Raw genomic sequence first — 15003 nt, forward strand, 5'->3', positions numbered from 1 at the left:
TGCCTAATTTATTGATTTTGCCAAAATATATAAACCTTATTGAATTATGACAGGGTATTGGGTTCTCACTAATGCTTATTATAGAAATTCTCTGGCATAATCAACCTTTTACTAGTACTCATGAAGAGGAGTATGTAATCATGAGACTATGAAAACTGAATATTTTCTGAGCTTTCTCATAAATTACTTGGAGATCTGACCCAAGTGGTCTTTAATTAAACCCTTATAACAATAATTCAGATATTGAAATCTCTGGATCTAACTGCAGAATTCCTAAAACTCAAAGCACAAGGCTACTAAACTACTACTGATGGAAACAGAGACCCAGGTAAGACTTAAAAATTAAACAGATGATTTCTGAAATTCTCTCTAGCTTTAATATTTTAAGAAAATACCTATTAATATTCATGGATAAATATAAATATATCTGATTTCGGTGATCAGAAATCAACACTGAGTACTAGGAAAAAAACTATTTACTACAAAGGTTACCATTTTGGCCTTTGGAATTGGCTGGCTTCTTCTTAGTGACATGTTTCTGTGATCCTTTTCCTCTGGGATTTTCCATGTATTTCCTCTGGCATTCTTCAGCAGATCGAGAACCTACAGCCGCAGCTACATCTGACCAGAAACCAGGTTTGTGCTTTGGAAGAGATGCAAAAGCACTACGGAAGATCAAAACCAATTAAATAAGAAATTCAAACCAATGACAATAACCTCTTAAAAGCATACCACTGAATTGATGAGCTTTACTGAGATGAAGGAATCAGTTTTATCAAAATCATTCTGGATAACAATTAAGAAATATATTATTCCCTCCCCTCAATAACTTACTCTAGTGCTTAAAATATGAAGATGTAATTTTACCTATCTAGTAGATGTCTTCTATTTTGATGTTTTATTAAGACTGAAAAATGACCCTCAGCCTTTCAACATTTTTTTTTCTAAGTCCAACTAATCGATGATATGGTTTTTTAGGAGACTTTGGTATGACCAAATTTTCTACACTGTTACCTTAAATCTTACTGGTGCTAAGTATATTGGACAATAAGCTCTAAGTTAGTTCTCTTATACAGTCTAGGTTATAAGCTATTAAAAAATGTTATGCTTGCTTTCATTTTACTATACTTTGTAGAACTCAGTATTTTAGATATATGCTCTCAATTAAGGAAAATGAAAATTGAAATAGAGGAAACTATAAGGAAGTCCCTAATTTAACATTTGAGTTGCATTCTACAAGTTCCTTTGTAAATGATTTAGAACCTGGTATACACGTTACCACCCCCACTCTCCCCATAAAGATTTTACATATTGTGGTTAGATTGACAATTTAGCCAGAAAACATCTATGTAACTCATCAATTAGCCTAAAAGTGATATTAACAATGTCATTTCAACTATACCAAGTCTTTATTTTTAATCTGTTTCTTTGGCAAAATATTTTTATTTCTACTTGGATTCCAATTAATAGATATAGGTTTCATGTAGCAGTATGTGGGAAAATTTTTAATCAGCTCTCTTGGGGTTAAACAGTCCTGATTTATAAAGTCTGATGACTTTCATAGGGTAATTACTCCCATTGTGGTTGATGTCAAGCTACCAACACGTCACTGACTGTGGAGGTGATAAAACACGTGTGATAGCACACAATTATATAGTATTTCCACCATACCACACAGGTGAAGAGTCTCAAGAGCATATATAATAAAATGTAAAATAATTAGGAAGTAATGAGTTTTAAGCATTCTTTGTTTTAAATAATTTAAGTTTATATAATTTAATTTTTAATGACTTTAACACTCAATTTGTAAAATTCTCCAAAATTTAACAATCAGCTCTTGTGAACAGCTACCAGCTGACCACAGCATATTATTCTATGTGGAAAAGGAGAATACTTATGAGCATTAAATACTTGTTAATGAATTCTTTTACATAATTAATCATTCCACGGGTGTTCTAAAGTGAAAAACTAGAAGGACTTGGGAACTCAAGCTTCTCTATTTGTGTGTGGCTAATTTCTAAATCTACGACTGTCTAAAAGAACTATTACATAACACAAATAATAATGTATTTAATAAGAAATTAGTACTTAACACATCTCTAGGTTATTCCAGATAATTTAAAAAGACAAACATATCACATCATGTTTAAAACTTGTTTCATTATTAGTATAAAACCCCAAATCCTTAGTGTAACGCTGTATTGTTCCTTGCCCGACTCTCTAGTCTCATCTTGTACTGCTCTTTGGTCAACTTTCAGTATTCCATTCATTCTAGCCTTCTTTTTTTTTTTTGAAAAGAGACAGGGTCTCAATCTGTCGCCCATGCGGGAGTGCCGGGCATTATCATAGCTCAATGTGGCCTCCAACTTCTGGGCTCAGGCGATCCCCCTGACTCCGCCTCCTTAGTGGTTAGCACTACAGGCACATACCCCACACCCATTCTTTCAGTATTTCCAAACATGCCCTTTCTTTATACTTTTGTGTATGCTATTCTAAGGTCCATTTGTCTTGAATCCTTGGCTTAAATAATTCTTATTTATTGATATAGTTTAAGTATGTGTCCCTACCCAAGACTCATATTGAAATGTAATCCCCGGTATTGGAAGTGGGGCCTAGGGGGAGGTGATTGGTTAACGGAGGTAGAGTCCTCATGAATGATTTAGCACCATCCCTCTTGGTATCATCCTTCTGATAATGAGTTCTCGTGAAATCTGGTCATATAAATGGAATCATATAGTGTATAACCCTTTGGGTTGGCTTTTTTCACTCAATATGCCTTTGAAATTCAACCAGGTTGTTGTATGTATCAATAGTTCTTTCCTTTTTACTGCTTAGTAAAAGACTTAGTAAAAGTCCACTGAAAGAATGCACCCTAATTTGTTTACGTAGGAAGTACGACAGAAATCAGGGAGAGGGAGGAGCTTGACACAGCAACCCTTTAAAGTTGTTTATGAACTCCTAGGCCCATCCTGCAAATTTTGATATATTTTCATTTTTGTTCAGTTAAGACTATCTGGCCGGGCTGGTGGCTCACACCTGTAATCCTAGCATTTTGGGAGGCCGAGGCGGGTGAATCACTTGAGGTCACGAGTTCGAGACCAGCTTGGCCAACATAGTGAAACCTTAACTCCACTAAAAATACAAAAACTAGCTGGATATGGTGGCGCACACCTGTAATCCCAGCTACTTGGGAGGCTGAGGCAGCAGAATTGCTTAAACCCAGGAGGTGGAGGTTGCAGTGAGCTGAGATCGTACCACTGCACTCCAGCCTGGGTGACAGAGTGAGACTCTGTCTCCAAAAAGAAAAAAAATAAAATAAAAGAAACCAGGTGCGGTGGCTCAAGCCTGTAATCCCAGCACTTTGGGAGGCCAAGGCAGGCGGATCACGAGGTCAGGAGATTGAGACCATCCTGGCTAACACGGTGAAACCCCGTCTCTACTAAAAATACAAAAAATTAGCTGGGCGTGGTGGCAGGCGCCTGTAGTCCCAGCTACTCGGGAGGCTGAGGCAGGAGAATGGCGTGAACCTGGGAGGCGGAGCTTGCAGTGAGCGGCTATCACGCCACTGCACTCCAGCCTGGGTGACAGCAAGACTCCGTATCAAAAAAAATAAAAAATAAAAATAAAATAAAAGAATATTTTCTACTTTCCTTTGAGTCGTCTTCTTTGACCCACAGATTAGTTATATGTATTTATGTTATTTAATTTTCAACCACTTGGAAATTTTCCTTTCTTTTATTGATTTGTAGTTTAATTCAATTATCATCAGAGAATATGCTTTGTATGATTTCAGCTATTTTAAATCTGTTAAGATGTTTTACGATCTGGTATACGTTCTATCTTGATGATCAACCTATCCTTGGAAATAACCTATTCTTTTTCTTATTATTGGGTGGAATGTTCTGTAAATGTGAATAATACAAATGACTGATGGTGTTGTTCAGTTCTATATCCTTGCTAATTTTCGGTCAGTTCTATCAAATACCAAGAGAAGAGCAGTGTGGTTTCCTATAATTGTGGATTTGAGTATCCTTGTAGTTTAGTCCACTGCTTTCACTCGTCAGTTTTTAACTCATGTATTTTGAGGTTTCATTGTCAGGTGCGTACACACTTAGGAATTTTATGCCTTCCTGGTGACTGACCCTTCTATCATTTGTAATGTCTTTCTTTGTTCCTGGTTATTTTCTTCCTACTAAAGTCTATTTTGACAGATATTAATAGAGCCACTCAAGCTTTCTTTTGATTTGTGTTTAGACAGTATTTTTCTATCCTTTCAACCTACCTATATCATTATATTTAAAGTGAGTTTCTTGTATACAGCATATAGTTAGATCATGTTTTTAAATTCATTCTGACAATCTGTCTTTCAATTGGTATGTTTAGATCATTTAATTTAATTATGTTGGATTTAGGTCAATCATTTTATTATTTGTTTTCTGCTTGTTCCACGTAAAAAAATCCTCCATTTCTCTTCTTCTTTGCCTTCTTTTGGGCTATTTGATTTCCTGGTATTTTAATTTATGTTTGAATTTATTTCTTTGTATAGTTTTTTTAGAAGTTGCTCTAGGGATGACATTAAATATACTTAACTTCAACAGTCTACTTAGAATCAATATTTTACTGCTTCAAGTGAAATGTTAATATTTTTATTTTAGCAGGTCATCAACCTGGTGGTATCCCAAGCTATATTTTCAGTCTACTATCATTGTGGTTTCAATGTCAGTTTCATTTTTCAAAGCTCTGCAGTGCTGTTAGGCTCTTCCTGTGTGTGGGACACTGAGTAGCTAGCCTAGAAACTGGGTGTGGTCTACTGCTTAGTTCAGTTCTCAGTCTTTTATATGCTCTTTAGGACCATGTCCACATATGTTCAACTCCTGGGTGGCACAGAAGTTCATAAACAACTTTACGGGGTTGCTTTTCCTACTTCCTTTCTTTCCGTGATTTCTGGTTCCCTGGAGTTTCCCTTGTCAGTTCTCTGGCCAGAAAGCTGGGGCTTTTATTACTCTGCTCTGCTGTATGCTTCATACAACTGAATTTTTGTCCAGTACCAAGCAACAGACAACAGAAAGAGAACAGAAGCAACAGGTACTTGCCCCACTATTTTGAGACAACCATTCCTAATTGTGGAGGAGGTTCTCATCTCTCAGAGTTTTAGATCTATCTCAGCCCCAGCTGATGCTGTGATTGTAGCCCCTGCAGGATTGCATGGGGACTGAGTTAATAGAAAAGGCAAAAACAAAACAAAACAAAACAAAACAAAAACAAACCAAACACTGGGGATTTCCTCTACTGTTTCTGAGTGTCAGAAGTCCCCCTTTCTGCTCCTCAACCCAGAACTGGAGAGATCCTCTTTAAACTCTCTTTGTTGCCCTTCAATGCCCACTTCTAGGTTTCTAGTATCCTTGAGTCTCACTTGTGGAGCACCAAACAAACTTTACTATTTATAACATTTGTTAGGCCGGGCACGGTGGCTTATGCCTATAATCCCAGCACTTTGGGAAGCCAAGGTTGGGCGGATCATTAGGTCAGGAGTTCAAGACCAGCCTGACCAACATGGTGAAACCTCATCTCTACTAAAAATATAAAAATTAGCCAGGCTGGCGGCGTGTGCCTGTAGTCCCAGCTACTCAGGAGGCTGAGGCAGGAGAATCGCTTAAACCCAGGAGGCAGAGGTTGCAGTAACTGAGATTGTGACATTGCACTCCAGACTGGGCAACAGAGCGAGACTCCATCTCAAACAAAACAAAACAAAACAAAACAAAACAAAAAACAAAAAAACACATTTCTTAAAATATGAAACTACGTGAGAGAGTACTATTTGGCTATCTTGAAATATTACATGGGAATGAAAAGGAGGTCACTTTTACTTTCCTCATACTTAGGCTTTCCTCATACTTTCCTCATACTAGAGATGACCACAAAAATACCACTAGGAGTTATCTGTATTCTATCTCCGTTCCCTGTACAAATTGTAATTTCTCCCTTTTTTTTAATGACATCTTCCATGTTAACCCCTTATTGCTGTTTTTATGTCTTTAACTGTCTTGTGGCTGCTCTGTAGATATTTCAGAATGAAATCTAACTACTTACCAATGAAGTTTCTGTAACTCCTCCTCATTCCATTCCTTATCCTGAATTAAACCAGGTAAGCATTCTAAGGGATGCCTATTTGTCTTATCAGATCCTACTGCCTCAGTAATTGGAAACTCTTTCCTAACACCAGACTTCTGAAGAGTTTCTTTGACGGAAGGTCTAGCTTTCTTTTGTTTGATATAAAATTCATTTTCACTTTCTTCAGTTTCAGGTTCCAAAATCACTGGAATATTACTTGTGTTTCTTGTGCTCTTTCTCAGGTGAACCACTGCTTCTTTGGTGTTTCTTGCTTTGGTTTTCTTAACTTCAGCTTTCCTTTTAATTTCCTTTTCTGTTTCACTTTCTTCACTTGACAAATCTGGTGAGGACTGATGCTTATAAAATGACATAGCTACCTGATTTTCTATTTTCTTCAATTTTGGTAATAGTCTGGTATTTTTCTTAAAGTCAGAGGTGAGCATTTGTTCCTTTTCAAGGTTAGATATTTTTATTTTCTGGTTGACAGTAAGTAAGTCACATTCATCACAATCTTCCTTGTTTTTACTTTTATGACCTTCAAATGTATTTTCTAAAGTCCCCGTGGACTTGCTGATGGGACTTTTTTTTTGACACTCTGGTATTACAAAATCTGTTACTGCTTTGATGGTGCCAGCAGACAGATTATACCTCATGCATCTTTGCTCTATCACTTTTCTAGATTTAAGTGGTGTTACTAAAATATAAGCTTTCTTCTGATTGATGGCCATGTATTTTCTTTCTTCATCTGAGAAAAACTGTTCCCTTGAGGTTAGAATATCAATGGATACATCCAATTCTTCAGTTGTCTCTTTAATTTCATAAGACAAAACCAAAGAGCAAAATCTCAAATTAGCTATAAAAAAATATTAGCACAGAAAATATATTTTCACAAATAAAAGATACTATTTTTATCCACGAGCTACACTGTAAACCCACCTGTCATATTAATCTTTCTGAAGCCCAGGTCTATTCAGACCACTGCCCCTTCAACTATAAACATATACTATTGTTTATACAAACCTGACAGTGACTTCTCACAGTCTTTTAGTAGACATATAAATAAGCTCCTCTGCCTGGCCTTCCACATAGTTCCAATCTCTCACTGTTGTCAAAATCTCAACTATATTTTATGTTCAGAACCACACCACTTGCTATTTCTCAGATTTTCTTGGTTCTCCACTTTTATTAATGTTGTCCACTCTGCTTTGAAAATGTTCTTCATTCATCTATAAACAATATCACTACCTGCTTCGATTTTATTCTCTAACCCACCTAGTGTACAAACTTGTACACATTCCCTATACTGAATGAAAGCTCTCCTTCAGGTTTCCAGAGTACTTTAAATAATGCCATGTTTGACAGTGAGACATGTATTATAATTGCACACTTGTCTTTCAATCGGACTGGAAAAAATAATTAATGGTTAGAACTTTATCTGTATGGTTTGATTTTTTTTTTGCTGGAGTTAGTACAGAGCTTTTCACATATACAGTAGGCAATAAGTAAATACTTGTTAAATCAAAGCCCTGGAGGTAAAATATTCAGAAGATATAAGAAAACCAGTAGAGTCACTGAAACCTTACTAAGTATTATATGAGCTGTGCTAGTTAGGAGGACATGGAACTCCATCTGCATGGTTCCACTTTCATTGCCAATGGTGGTCATAGAAACACACGCAAAATGAATTCCCCCAAACCCCATGAAGTACAAAACAAGCAAAATAGAACAACCTGAGAATCGTATATTATACCTTGTCACTAAAGAAAGCAAATTAAAATGAAAACAATTCACCAATTCAAAATCTAAGTAATGAGAAGTCAAACTAACTGAAACTATCCAACTGTAATTAGAAATACATATAAACTGCAATTCATCCCATAGAAACATATTACAGCAACTTCCACATATTATGTGCCATTGTTTACAAGATGACTGACAAAATGAGACTGATAGATAATATTGAATGCTGGGGAGAAAAGAAGCCTCTAAATTACAATCCGTGGAAAAAGGTACTAATCAAAATAATTTAGAAAGTGTCTACAAGATTTTCCACTGGCATCATATATCTTCAAATTATGAGAAAAGTATTTTCTTCTAACACCTCATATAAATCCAATTCAAATGTTCAACTGGGAATCTGAAAATTTTCAACATTATAATTTTGAACAATATTTCCATTCAGAGTATTTGTTAATTTTAATAAATTATTTAATAAAGATCCAGCTATCTTGGATACTTAAACCAAGTATGAACTCGAAAGTATAAGTAGCACTGCTTTCCTATCTTCTTCAAACAAATAAATGTTCTTCACTTTCATTTCTTTTCACTTATAAGAGGAAATAAAACACAAAAAAATGCTATAAAGCTAATGGATTTAGCTCAACATGAAATTGTAAACTTGCTAACATTTAGACGAAAGCCTCTAAATTATGGCATGCAGGATTCCAATTAAATCACTCTGAAAATCCACACTTAAAACTAAATTATTGTACTAAATTCATAAAAGGATTCACTCTTTACACATTACTGTAAGCATATTTTAAATGATATGTAGTTTTGTGATCTAAACAAATATTTTAGTACCCAGATTAAAGAAGGCAAACCTGTAAGTATAGGTGGTTTTTAAAAGGGCTATTTTATTATGAAAATCATCTTATGTAAAAATAACAAAACCAAACATTTAAAAACATTAAATAATTTGCCATTTTACATGAGGAAATTTACAAGATCACTTTTATCATATTAAAAACATTTCACATAGTAGCTTTCTGCTTATCATTAAAAAACCATTAAAGCTATATTACCTTGCTTCTGACTTATTATCCTTTCATTTGTTCTTTCACCAATTTTTAGTTTCTTTGAAGACATTTTATATTCTTTTTTTCCAGTTAATTCCTTCAAAACAAAAAGATACCTAGGTTTTATTTTAAAACTACTACCAAAACATGATCTGAAGCATTTTCATAGTATGCATCAAGCATACAAATTTCTAGGTACTTACAGTTCCACAAATTTCATTAGTGGACACATTCAGAAACTCACTTGCCAGACCTTGAGCGCTACGAGCAACATCTGGGAATCCATTATCCTACATATTTTCTATAATAATTTAATACTTTGTGGTTTTTCAAGTGCTTTTAAAAATATGCTTTATTTAAGCTTTACTCTAAAAGCTAAAACTTTTATTGTTGCCTGTATTTTTTCATTGAGAGACAGGGAAAATAAATATCAAGACATTCAGTCCCCAAGTTAATGAAAAGCTGATACTTGAAAAACAGAACTCATGGCTGGGCACGGTGGCTCACGACTGTAATCCCAGCACTTTGGGAGGCAGAGGTGGGTGAATCACAAGGTCAGGAGTTCGAGACCAGCCTGGCCAATATGATGAAACCCTGTTACTAAAAATACAAAAATTAGCCAGGCGTGGTGGTGCATGCCTGTAGTCCCAGCTACTCGGGAAGCTGAGGCAGAAGAATCACTCGAACCCAGGTGGAGGTTGAGGCAGGAGAATCACTTGAACCCAGGACGCAGAGGGTGCAATAAGCCGAGATCACGCCACTGCACTCCAGCCTGGGCAACAGAGGGAGACTCCATCTCAAAAGAAAAAAAAAAAAAACAGAACTCATGTCCCTGATATGGTCCCAAACCTTTTCAGTAGTAAATCACCCCTCTAAATATCAACTTGAAATATACAGTGTACAATAAAGCCTTACCTGATTAGATAAGTCATCTCCTCCTCCATTTTGAATAGTATTATTTATTTGGTCATCTGGGAACCTTAATGTTGGTTTATTTTGGCAATTACTGTGGCACATGTTTAATTCTGTAGCTCCTGGTGACTCACTGTGCTTATTACTCTTCAGTTCTATGAATACAAAGATGGAGATTTTAATAAATGGTTATATAAAAGGGAAGCTGCTTTTCTACATGAAGAATTAACTTTGACGCTAGGTGTGGTGGCTCACGCCTGTAATCCCAGCACTCTGGGAGGCCGAGGGAGGAGGATTGCTTGAGCCCAGGAGTTCAAGACTAGCCTAGGCAAAATAGTGATACACTGATTCTACAAAAAATAAAAGGTTGGTGCAAGCCTATGGTCCCAGATACTTGGGAGCCTGAGGTAGGAGGATCACTTGAGCCAGGGAGGTCAAGGCCGCAGTGAGCCGTGATTGTGCCACTGTACTCCAGCCTGGGTGACAGAGCAACACCCTGTCTCAGAAATAATAATGATAATCTGTCTAATCCCTCTGTCATAAATATTTGTTATAATTTGACTAGGATATAAAGCAATTTTATTTGGAAAAAATCACTCTGTATAGGGCTATATTTTGTTTGAATCACTTTTTTTCCTTCAAAAAAAAATTTGAAAAGCCTAGACAGCCATATTATTCACGACCATCTGTTTTGGATCTCCTTTGTCACATCTAAAGACAGAATAGTAAGGTTAATCCATTTTGTAAATAAAAATTCCTGTTCATCCTAACTGCACATCAATTAAATAGAAAGCTAATAACTGTTCTTCTATTTCTTCATGTATGTAGAATTATGTTTCAACTTGTTTATGTACTCCAATGTATAACTAAATTTATGTAATTAAAATTTTGAGCAAAACTAAATTATACAGTATATAATATATGCTCAACAAACAGTTACTAAGCTGGAATTCTAGGTAAGTTAAAACAGATTCATAAAAAGTATAAAAACATTTTGTTATTTTTCTAGGAGCTATTCTTTAAAGATGTACTGACTAGTCCTTGCTCTTGAAAATATTACCATATAATGAAAGAGGCTTCTATTATGATAGGTCATTTATCATATACTCTGGTAAGTGTAATAACAGAGATAAAGTGCTTTAAGAGCAATACTATGATACACAAGTACTTTTTAGGCAAATCATTAAAACACATACATAAAATTACATTATCTTAAATTAACACGGGTTGGTACCTTTATATAACTTTAGCTATATAATGTTAGATGTGGTTTTGTTTTTTTCATGCAAAGTGCAATGATAATAATAAAATTAATAATAGCCCCAACCACCACTCAAAATAACTTACGTGATATGAAGATAGTGTCTAAGAGTTTCATTAAGAAAAGATCTAATGAGTCACACTAGAAAAATGATGCAATCATAACAGAATACATTAATATTTGCCCCTAAACCAAGATCCCTGGGGGTGGGGGTGGGGGGAATCATGCCTTATTCATCTCTAAGTTCCTAAAACTTAATAGACCAGGGTTCATGGAAAGCACTTTAAAAATGTTGACACCAGGTGCAATGTTTCATGTCTATAATCCCAGCACTTTGGGAGGCCAAGGTGGGAGGACTGCTTGAGGCCAGGAGTAGGAGACCAGCCTGGCAACATAGTAGGATCCCATCTCTACAAGAAATAAAAAACAAGCCAGGTGCAGTACTGTATGCCTGTAGTCCCAGCTACTCTGGAGGCTGAGGTGGGAGGATCACTTGAACCAAGGAGGTCGAGGCTGCAGAGAGCCATGATTGCACCACTGTATTCCAGCCTGGGAGACAGAGCAAGACCCCGTCTCAGGAAAAAAAAAAAAAAAAAAGCTGAGTGATTTTCCTATGGACACAGCTGGTATGTAAAATAGTTTAACAAACTTTAGTCTTTTAAATTTGTATTCATTGCTCTTGTCACTAGCTTTCTTAAACACTTTACTGATAATATTTGCAATTAAGATCAAATCCCTAATAAGTGCTGGCTCTAAGTGAAATGGGGTACAGGAAGAGATAAGAACCAAGACTAAAGACTAACAAATGATTAAAAGTGAGACATACTGTCAAGGATTTTCTTGTTTTAGGAGTAAAAAAGTAGAGAGCAGGTGCCGAAGCCCCCAAGGTTCCAGCATACTCAAGATGCTCCAGCAATAACAATAGGCAATATGCCTAATTTAGGGAAAATAGGATGACTTTTGATAAAAAGAGGAAGGGTTGAGAAGGAACTAGGGCAATGGTAAGTGACTTTTTGCTAGCTCTGGGGAAGCAGTCATCTACATATTTAACGTATTCCTTTCTCTGCATTAGAAAGGATAAGCAAAGTTTCAAGGGTGGAAGTTCAAATGCGGGTTGGGGAGTGGTTAGAATAGGATACAGGTACATTTATATCCAGTATGGTGCTATGTTTTTGGCAGAAGGATTCCTGAACTCTTTCAAGTTTTGGAAGTTCTGTAAAGCTCTTAGTTACAAGTTTAAGGCAAAATCAGCAGAAATGTTTACAACATATTTTAGTAACTTTTACTCATCTATATTGTTTAGAAAGAGCTGTAAGTTAATGTTCATACATTTTTATACAAGTGAAGCAGATTATAATGTTGGCAAAGAGCTGATACAGAACAGTTCTGCTCTGGCAAGTTGGTCTCCTTATTAAAAAAGAGAGAGAAAAAAAGAACCGTTCTGCAATCTATCCTGACAGCAATGGTCATTCAAGAAAACCATTTTCTTGAATTCCATTTCTTCCATGAAAGGATTTTGCCTATCTGTAGGAATGAAATTTAGTACAAAAATAATATATGTCTTCACAGCAGGTTTGTGGTAGGTTGGCAGCTTAAATACTTTGGGTCAAGGAAATTAAAAGAACAATCATCTTTCATTAATATGTTTACCAGTGTTCTTTGGTATTCTGATTAATAAAAAGGTAATTATTATTATTATTATTTTTTGAGACAGTGCCTCACTCAGATGCCCAAACTGGAGTCTTGTAGCACAAACATGGTTCATTGCAGCCTCAACCATCTGAGCTCAAGCAATCCTCCCACTTTAGCTTCTCAAGAAGATGGGAACACAGGCATGCACTACCATGTGTGGCTAATTTTTTTGACTTTTAGTAGAGACAGGGTCTCGTCATGTTATCCAGGCTGGTCTCAAACTCCTGAGCTCAAGCGATCTTTGCGCTTCAGCCTCCCAAAGTGCTGGGATTACAGCCATAAGTCACTGGGCCCAGCCAAAGGTGGTATCTGATGAAGCAAGCTGAATCCTGACCATGATTAATCTATATTATAGTTACTTCTCATTTAGTAGTGAAGAAGCAGGAATGTGGGGGCAGTATAAGTCAAAGAATACCATACTATACCCGTTACTACTATACACATTATAAACCATGAACAATGTAGACCATGTAAGAACGTAACCACTGTACCAGCAGAGAAGTTAAGACAAAACATACCCAAGTTATCACAATCAAAATCGTAAGTGGTGGTGGCTCTTTGAGCGGTATCTGTTTGATTTTCTCGTGCATCATTTTTCATTGATTTCCTTATGTCACGGGCAGATCTTCCAGTTTTCTGTTTTTGTTTGGTCTTTTTCCTGTTCTTTTCAACAGCCCTTTAAAAACAATTATATTATTTTTCCTTAATACTGATTCTCAAAAAAACAAAAAAAACTTCATAAATAAATAAAAACCCCTCACATAAAGCTCTTTCCACGCAGGCAGGGTATCTTTAATCTTACATTATTAATCCCTCCTGGCTTTCACTCCCTTCCTTCACGAAGAACTGAGGTGTAACATCTTCAGTCAGAGGACTCAAATATGATCTCCAAACTGCTTCCTACTACATGCTCTCATAATTCCTACTTAAACTGATATTATAGGAAAACTACAGGACAACTGCCAGTTGCCTGTTTTTGTAAACGAAGTTTATTAAAACACTGCCATGCTAATTCATGTATATACTATCTATGGCTGCTCTTCTGCTACAAAGGCAGAGTTGAATAGCTGCAATAGAGGCAATATGCCTGCAAGAATATTATCTTTACAGAATATGCCCTTTACAGAAAAAAACTGCCAGTCCCCGTTACCAGTTATTGTATTTGTGCTGTGATTAAGTTTAAAGTCCATATCCTCTATGAGCTCTACAAGGGCAAGAATAAATCAAATTCTTCTTTGTTTCACCAGCATCAACTATAGTATCTGTAAAGTAGCAGACACTCCATAACTACTGAGAAAATGAATGAAAAAAAAAGGAGGAAGAACTGCACATTAGTATTTAATAACTGCATGCCTTTTGAGGGGTAAATGATTAAGAATTACTCTTTGACATATGTCAAAAGTTTTATTTTCCTTTGAGATTTACTAAATACAACAGAAGTTCTAGTAAAATGTTATTGCTTCTGAAACGCTTCACAGGCCAAAGCAAACTTCAAAACTGGCATTTCAGCCAGGCGCGGTGTCTCACGCCTGTAATCCCAGCACTTTGGGAGGCCGAGGCGGGTGGGTCACGAGGTCAGGAGATCGAGACTATCCTGGCTAACATGGTGAAACCCCATCTCTACTAAAAATACAAAAAAACTAGCCGGGCGTGGTGGTGGGCACCTGTAGTCCCAGCTACTAGGGAGGCTGAGGCAGGAAAATGGCGTGAACCCGAGAGGCGGAGCTTGCAATGAGCCGAGATTGCACCACTACACTCCAGCCTGGGCAACAGAGCCAGATTCCATCTCAAAAAAAAAAACAAACTGGCATTTCAAACAAACAAATACCTAAAACAGGTGCACTTAATTAAATGTAAATTGTACCTCAGGCCAGGCACAGTGGCTCACGCCTGTAATCCCAACACTTTGTGAGGCTGAGACAGGCGGATCACTTGCAGCCAGGAGTTCGAGACCAGCCTGGCCAACATGACGAAACCCCATCTCTATTAAAAATACAAAAGTTAGCTGGACATGGTGGCACACACATAATGAAATGTAAATTATATCTCAATAAAGTTGACTTCTAAAAACATAAAACAACATTTTACCTTAATTGTTCCAGAAAATTATCAATGTGCTCTTTCCAATTTTCTGGAAATCCAAACATAAATTTCCTTATGAGATAATTTGGATATCCTATTTAAGGATAAACAACAACAACAAAAAGTATTTAAAAGCCTAGAATTTTA

The 15003-nt window shown here is 36.4% G+C and overlaps 1 protein-coding gene across 4 annotated transcripts in view; it reads right to left on the minus strand.

The window, feature by feature from the left end:
* Positions 1-15003, minus strand: part of MIS18BP1 (MIS18 binding protein 1) — a 51333-nt gene that overhangs the window by 14589 nt on the left and 21741 nt on the right. For all 4 annotated transcript variants that reach the window (XM_024231923.3, XM_054530078.2, XM_054530077.2 and 1 more), the window contains 6 exons: positions 14863-14950; positions 13293-13450; positions 9825-9976; positions 8916-9006; positions 6091-6919; positions 493-665 (listed from right to left, as the gene is read on the minus strand). In XM_024231923.3, coding sequence (XP_024087691.2) covers positions 493-665; positions 6091-6919; positions 8916-9006; positions 9825-9976; positions 13293-13450; positions 14863-14950 — 1491 coding nt within the window. The remainder of the gene's footprint in view (positions 1-492; positions 666-6090; positions 6920-8915; positions 9007-9824; positions 9977-13292; positions 13451-14862; positions 14951-15003) is intronic.

Source organism: Pongo abelii, chromosome 15, assembly GCF_028885655.2.
Source record: "Pongo abelii isolate AG06213 chromosome 15, NHGRI_mPonAbe1-v2.0_pri, whole genome shotgun sequence".
In the NCBI taxonomy this organism is placed as follows: domain Eukaryota; kingdom Metazoa; phylum Chordata; class Mammalia; order Primates; family Hominidae; genus Pongo; species Pongo abelii.